Genomic DNA, 7936 nt, shown 5'->3' with positions numbered 1-7936 from the left:
GTTACGACAAGCTACAAATGGAGTATCAGTTAGCTACTAGGAGTAGGAGGTTGGACACACAGAGCGTCTTCTAAGAACGAAGGAAACTATACGTAGGAGTAAGGATGAAAACGGTCGGAAACGGTCGAAAAACTTCTCTATTGTTTTCTATATTTATATTTAAATACGAACATGAAAACCGAAACGGTATAGTCAGAAACGAAAACGAAAGCGAAATTACGGTATTCGAAAACGAACCAATTCGATCGGAATTATGTTGAAAACGGTCGATGTACGAAAATTGAATACGAAATACCAACTCACGGTGCATAGTTTTAAACAAGTGCATGACCAAACTAACAAGTGCATGATTTAGTTCAAGTGCACATAATAGTTAACTGACACACAAGTACATAGTCACCAAACTAGTAAGTGAAACACTTTGAGATGACATTTTACTTCCTGATCCTACAAACACCCAAGTGAAACATTGCTAAATTAGATAAACAAAACTATCCAACATCTACAAATTTTTCCTACAATCCTACAACATCCATAAATAGGGGCGCCGCCACTCTTTGCGTCGTGGTCGAGTGGAGGCCGGAGGGTGCGGGTGGCCGAGTGGATTAGGGATTTAGGGTTGTGTACTTGTGTTACTGGGCTGGGCCGGAAAGGAAAAGTCTGGCAGTGGTAGTGGGGGAGGGGGACTACAGATTATGGGCCAAATTCGGTTATTTTCGAATTTTGAATACGTATAATTTCGAATATAATGAAGAAAAGTAGAAAACAGTCGAATAAGCCTATTTCGAATTCCGCACCGTTTTCGAATTTGTCTACCGAATTTCGTACCGTTTTTGAATTATTCTGAGAAAAGTGAAAACGATCAGATCAAATATAGAAAACGATACGATTCGGTCAGAAATTTTCATTTCCGTTTTCATCCTTACGTAGGAGTAGCTAGAGGAACAACAGACTGTCAAACTGTGCCTACTACGTGTACGAATCTCATCTGATAAATCCAATCCAAATGTAAAACTAGCTAGGAAACGAGCAGTAAATTTAATCCTGGCCATTCCATTTTCTATGGCTTTACTACGTGGCCGGCATGCAGTCACAAGGAAAAAACAACTTGCACTAACGACTGGCAGTTGCACGCACGAGGCGAGTGCGGTTACGACTTACGGCTACCGCTACAGTACACACAGAAAGTCACGGGGAGGGGGTGGCGCTGGTCATCCCCCGTGACATCGCCGCGAGCACCGTCTCCGCGGTGAGCTGCTCGGGCCCGGCCGACCGCAGCACGAGCGTGTGCGTCACGGCGTCGTCCGCCACGCTCACGTCCGACGCCGCCACGCTCAGCTGGGCGTCCCTGATGGCGTGGAACACCCTGGAGACCGGGTGCGCGTACAGGGGCGTCGTCACGCGCAGCACCACCTCGTCCTGCATTGCCTTCACCTCCACGGCGGGGCTCTCCGGGCGCGCCGCCGAGCACCCGCCGCCGCCGCGGAGCCGGTCCTCCAGCTCCTGGATGTACGCGATGGCGTCGCTGAGCAACGACGCCTTGTCCATCTTGGAAATCTTGGGGACCACGGCGCGCAGCGCGTAGAACCGCTGGTTCAGCTTCTCCCGCCGCTGCCGCTCCGCCTCCACGTGGTTCAGTGGCTCCTCCCGCCCGTTCGCGGGTTTCCGCCCGCGCTTCCGCGGCCTCCGCTCCTCGCCGACACCGGCCTGCTGCTCGGGCTTTCCTGGCGGCTTGGTGAAGTCTATGCTCCTGGGCGGCGGCTCCGGAGCCTTGGGTCTCGCGGCGGCGGCTTCCTTGGACGCCGTGGCTTGGACGCCGAGCTGCTGTGGAGCCCAATTGTCGCCGCTGCGCGGGGTTCGGCCGCTGGGGGAGAGGTCCTTGCCGAAGATTCTCATGCATTCCTCGCGTGCCGGGGGCGGCGCAACAGCGAGGGCGGTCTGGATTGCGCGCACCGTCTCGGGAGTCTCGCGGACGGGCACGACGGAGCCGAGCTCGAGGACGCCGCCCTTGCACGGGAGGAAGACGACGGTGCGGAGCCCCGCGGACTGGGCGAGCGACGCCCGGACGTACCACGCGGGCGCGGCACCGGCGCCCGGTCCGCGCGGGTGGTGGGGGTCCACGGTGGCCCAGGCGTGGCGGCCGGACGCGAGCGCGTGGCCCGGCCCGCCCGCGCCCTCTGGGAAGGAGAAGTACATGGACGCGAGGAAGTACATCTCGGCGGCGGTGACCCGGTCGAGGCGGAGCGCGTAGTCGGCTCCCTCGTCGTCCCCGTCCCCGCCGCCGTAGAGCGCGTGCAGCCGCAGCAGCGCGCGCTTCCGCGCCACGCTCCGCTCCGCCGCATCGTCGTCGTCGTCGTGCGAGGCCGAGGCGCTGCCGCCGCCGCTGGCGTCGCGGCAGTGGCCGTCGCCCCAGCCGAGCACGGCGCGGCCGCCGGCGCGGGACTCCTGCCAGAAGATGCCGTACGTCCACGCCCCGCTGCCCCGCTCGACGAGGTCCTGCAGGCGCGCCTGGAGCTCGGGCGCCGACGCCGACGCCGACGCCGCGGGCCCGCCCAGGTGCGGCGGCGTGGTGGCCAGGTGGTGCGCCGCGTCCCGCCCCAGCACCGCCGCGAACAGCGCGGCGTCCGTCTCCGACCACGCCATAAGTCGCCTAATGCCTTGCTTCGCGCCCACTGCTAGCTACGTACGCCTGTGCCGTGTGGTCAGACAGTTTAGCCCGCCTCGGCGGCGGCTCCTGTGTCTGTGTGGTGTGTGCTCACCGAGAAAACGCGTGCATGAGCGTGACACGGTTGTTTACTCTTTGGTTGGGTTCTGCAGCTCGCGCATTTTATACGTGTGGACTGTGGAGGCGGAGGTGAGGACGGGACGGCAGATCACGGGAGCTGGTCGCGAATGACTTGGTGCACGCCGCGCTACTCGCGAGTGCGCTCTGCGATTTTTTGTGAGCGTGATACGAAACGCGAGCGAGGCCTCGTTAAAAAAACGAGGCGGGTTCGTACGGAAGGGGGGGGGGGGGGGGGGCGTGGGTTCGCTGCACCGGGACCCGGGAAAGGATCGGGACAGGAGTCTTTGGAGCGACGCGTTGCCGCATGTGAATCATGCTGCTGGCCCTTGTTGTTGGCTGCAATTTGTTGCAGAGAGGGAAAGGGCGATGGAAGGAGGAGGAATTGAACGTAGATGTTCGAATCGCCGCCGTTGTGGCCGGTGGGGCGCTCAGCATGCAGCTGTGCGGCGTCAGTACTCGATCCTATTCAAGCCAGCAGTTGGTTGGTTGTTCACTTCGTGGGCCGTGGTGACTACTGCCGAGTGCCGAGTGCGTGCTAGCAGCATATTTGTACGTAGTACATGGCCATCATCCATCTATTGCTCCCGAACCTCGTAATCGTGCCTAGTTTTTTGGGCGAGGTACAAACGGCATGGCATGAACTGGAGCTAGAGAGAGAGAGAGAGAGAGAGAGAGAGCACGCGGACAGCATGGAAACCGAATCGACCAAACAATGCTTTGAAACGAACCTCGAACCGTCTCTTAGTCCATCCAGGCGCCCCCTCAATTCTCATGAATCCATTAGTGGAATGGTTGATCCAAAGGAACTCTAAACGGTTTCATAGCATGCCGTGTAGTAGGTTTCTCGTCTCGACGAAACTCGACCAACCCGCCATTACGTACTACAGTTCAGATTGAAGCAAAGCCGTCATAGTAGTCGTTCCAGATTCTAGTTGCGTCGCAGCGTGCTCAAGTACTAGGCCTTGTTTAGTTCACCCTGAAAACCAAAAAGTTTTTAAACCATCACGTCGAATCTTTCGGCACATGCATGAAGCATTAAATATAGACGAAAATAAAAACTAATTGCACAGTTTACCGGTAAATCGCGAGACAAATCTTTTGATCCTAATTATTCTGTAATTGGACAATATTTACCACAAACAAATGAAAATACTACAGTAGCGAAATCCAAAAAATTTTCGTATGTAAACAAGGCCTAAGCGAATTATAAGAAGGTTTGCGTTAACGGCCCACCGCGCTAGCTTGCCCGGTTCACAGAGGGGGCTGGCTCGACCCATGGACCACGTACAGTTCCGCTGGCATGCGGCATCATTGCTTTGCTGAGCACAGCCGGGTGACGCCCAGTCGCCCCCACGTACACTCTACGTGCATGCTGCTCTGTTTTGACTTTCTAACACACGCCAGCAAGCCCGCAACGAACGAACGAGAGCCGGGAGAGCTGGGGGCCGCATGGCATGGCCGGCGCGCGGCACGCTCGGGCGGGGGGGCCGGGGGGCCAGGCAGGCATCATCATCGCTGCCGCCGTTCTGGGAACGAGAAGTCCAAGCCACAAGCGCCACCGCGTACGGCGACTCGTGCACGTCCTCGATCGGCGTCCGCGCGCCAATGAGGGATGATACGATCGGGCGCGGACCGGACCTGAAACTGACCAGCTGACCTGATGATGGTAAACGCATGCTTGTGTCTTGCTTTCGCACGCAGCTTTTGCACGCGCTGTAGGGGGTTCGATGCAATTCGTTAACCTTTAATTTGCGACTGGATCTTCACGCTGCGGACTGCGGTACGTAGCTAGGCCTTGTTTAGTTCCAAAATATTTTGCAAAATGGACACGGTAGTTTTTTCGTTTGTATTTGACAAATATTGTCCAATCATGGACTAACTAGGTTCAAAAGATTTGTCTCGTCAATTCCGACCAAACTGTGCAATTAGTTTTTATTTTTGTCTCTATTTACTACTTCATGCATGTGTCTAAAGATTCGATGTGACGGAAAATCTGAAAAATGGAACTAAACAAGACCCTAGCAGAGGTCCGGTCTCCTCTCGCTCAGATCTGAGCACAGATCCGAGAGGCCTTGGGGTAATCTTTGAATCATCGCTTGCTCCGAGAGATTGTGTCCTCATCTCCAGTGATATCCGTACGTACCAAGATTATTTCTGTACCTAGGAGATGATATGCTGGCGGAGCCAAGGCCCGGACACCCTGGGCAGGTGGCCGGGCTCCTATGTTGGCGCTGCAAGTTAAACACATTAGACCAAATAGTTGATCTGTTGATGGGACTTAGTAATAATAGCTGCCGTCCTTATTACTTAAAAAGAAAAGCTATGTACAAAGATGAGGAAAAAGCTAGCAGGCACCGCCTATGACTTAGTATTATTTTACTTTAAAATTTAAAACTATTTTGGTTGTCTAACTTTTTTCTTGTATATTATGTATTTATTATGTGTTCTACTTTACATAGCTTTGTTAGGGCACTAACAATACTAAAAACGATAAATAATTCTATATTGTCTATTAATTTACGTAGACACTACAAATAGAAACTACTCTCTCCATTCTAATATTATATTTACTTGCTGAGAAATCATTTTTTAACTTTGACCAATTATATATACAAGAATATTAATATTTATAATGCATAGTTAATATTATTAGTTAAATCATGGAATATATTTTATAATAAATTTATATAGTGGTACAAATGTTGCTATCTCATAGTGTCTTTTTAATTTTTTTTTGGAGAGAGAGAGAGAGAGTATATCTCTAATGGAAAGTTTGTAGCATGGTTTCTTGTTAGGAAACCATTTCATTCTTTCTTTTAATTACAGTATCATGTCATCTTTTTACTTAGTTGATATCCTACTTAATGAATATAGAAAGCATGTAGTTTCTGCATTAAAAGTGACCTTAGTATTAGTATTAGTTTGGAGTTGTGTCACGCCCAGGCTCCCTAAAATTCCTGGCTCCGCCACTGTATATGCATGGGTGTGTCCTTTTAATTAGCGTATAGTTTCCTTTTTGATATCGACAGGGGGGAAAATGGTTGGGACTGTCCTCGTGAGACAGCAGTAGGAACCTATAGCGGACTTACAAACACACCAAACATGCATCGTTGTAGATAATCATCTACCACTAAATGAAAAGTGTTGTGTACCTTTCTCATTCACAATCCTTTTTAAGCATCAACTCTGTTAGGTTTAGTCTTAAATCGGTAATTGATGATGGAGAACTCAACATATAAGATGAGGACAATCCTCACCTATAAGACTAGTTTTTTGGGTTGAGTTAGGCCCAATACCTGAGTATGTTGTAGGCTCCGTGGACCTGGGCCTGAGGTGCTGACAACTCGTGGGTATAACAAGCTGGGCCAAATTCCGTTGCGCACTCTAATAGTGCTATCGAAACCCATGGTGTGAAAATATGGAAAATCTCAGGATCACATGATGATAGGGGGAGCCCGTTAACCTCTCGGAGGTCAAGGATTATGTGTGATATGGAGCGTTGGACTTGGGGCATGAAAAACATCTTCTGGAGATCACATGGTATTGTATGATGTGAAGAGTTGAATCCGATGTGTGATGGAGGAGATTGTTAGATTTAATTCCACATTGGTAATTGATGATGAGGGAGCACAATATATAAAGCAGGGCCGGGGGTGATCCTCACCTGTTGGGCTAGTCTTTTGGGTTGAGTTAGGCCTAATGTTTGAGTATGTTGCAGGCTTCGGCGGACCTAGGCCCGAGGAGCTACGGCTCATGGGTATAATGAGCTAGGCGGATTCCGTTGCGCACTCTCACAATTCTATGAAGTTTTTTACCATGATGTTGAAATCTAATTATTTGTTTGCACTAACCTTCCCCCTTTTTATAAAACATTCATCTCAACCTTGGTACTTCTCAATCACTGGCTTGCTAAAGTCGTCCAACCAAAAATTCAAATGGGTTGCCTGTTAGGGCTTTGTATGAGCCCAAAAAAGTATGACCCGATTTCATCGGGCCAAACAGGTCATGGTGGTGCTTACAAGTCGCACCGTGTCTATCCATGGGCTCCATCCTCAACCCAAGCATATGGCATGTCAACCTATTTTTCAAGTCATGTCAGCCTGAAAAGGCATGTCCAGTGGTACGAATTCAAGTCCAAGACAAGCCAAGATAGGAGAAGACGAGGGAGGGTACTAGATCTCAAGGAGAACCAGAATGAAAGTGGACAAGCATGTGCGGGTCAATGAAGGCGACACAGTTCTCCATGCCACCCCATGGTCATGGATTTAGGGGCTAGGTTTGGGCCTAGCCTTCATAATAATCCATGGTAAGGAGATGTGTTGGTCGACATAATTGTGGTGGAGAAGCCTGAGGCGACTATGATATTCAAAGCTCACAATGGGCATGAAGGTGACAAACTAGGTTCAATCATATATATGGCTCATTTTTTAAAATTGATATATCATAGGGAGGTGCTTCGAGTAGATGACATAAATACATTTTTCCAAGACTAAACCACATGTGTTAGGTAGATGGTGACAGAAATTGACTAGAGAGAAGGCATGCACATCTTCATTTTGTCAACTATGTAGTCATACCATGCGTGCTTAAAGAGGGTTGTGGTTGTGGGTTAGTGGTGAGCTAGGATTTAGTTGAGGTTGGGACTAACTTAAATAAAGTATTTTAACCTAAGTTTTTTTTTCCATAATGTTTTATTTTGTAAAATAATAAAATAGTTTTAGAGATTAGTACTTGTCACAAGTTGTAAAATAAAATGACTTGTTTCAAATTGTCTTTGATTTTCAATTCCCCAAAACTAAATCCTATTTATGAAGAGTCTTAGTTTCCCGGGTTTGTTTTGTGGGTTTGCTTTAAGCCCTAGGGGTGTATAAGTGTGTTTGCTTGAGACCTATGAGTAATGTATGAAGCAATTAAACCAATCTTTGTAGTTATGCTTGAAACGGTTTTTAGGCAACAAACTAGCCAAGCAGCAATTAAACCAATCTTTGTAGTGTCTTGATAACTTTTTTTGTCTGAAGAAAGTTCTAAGTTCTCAGTTATGTCATGATCACAGTATTAATTGTGGCAAACTAGATTTACCTATCCCATGTCAAGCTTGGCCATGATTTTGGAGCTTGAGGCTCGTGTATGGCATTGTTGAGGTAGTGTAAT

General features: G+C 49.5%; 1 protein-coding gene across 1 annotated transcript; it reads right to left on the bottom strand.

Moving 5' to 3' along the window:
* On the bottom strand, positions 875-2945 carry LOC8059158 (transcription factor bHLH13). Its single transcript, XM_002456180.2, has one exon. It carries the CDS (start codon positions 2641-2643, stop codon positions 1189-1191), a length of 1455 nt encoding a protein of 484 aa, XP_002456225.1. The 5' UTR covers positions 2644-2945; the 3' UTR covers positions 875-1188.

The sequence above is a fragment of the Sorghum bicolor genome, chromosome 3 (assembly GCF_000003195.3).
Source record: "Sorghum bicolor cultivar BTx623 chromosome 3, Sorghum_bicolor_NCBIv3, whole genome shotgun sequence".
NCBI lineage: Eukaryota > Viridiplantae > Streptophyta > Magnoliopsida > Poales > Poaceae > Sorghum > Sorghum bicolor.
Note: the sequence above shows the minus strand (reverse complement) of the source record. Positions and strands in the feature narration are given on the sequence as shown.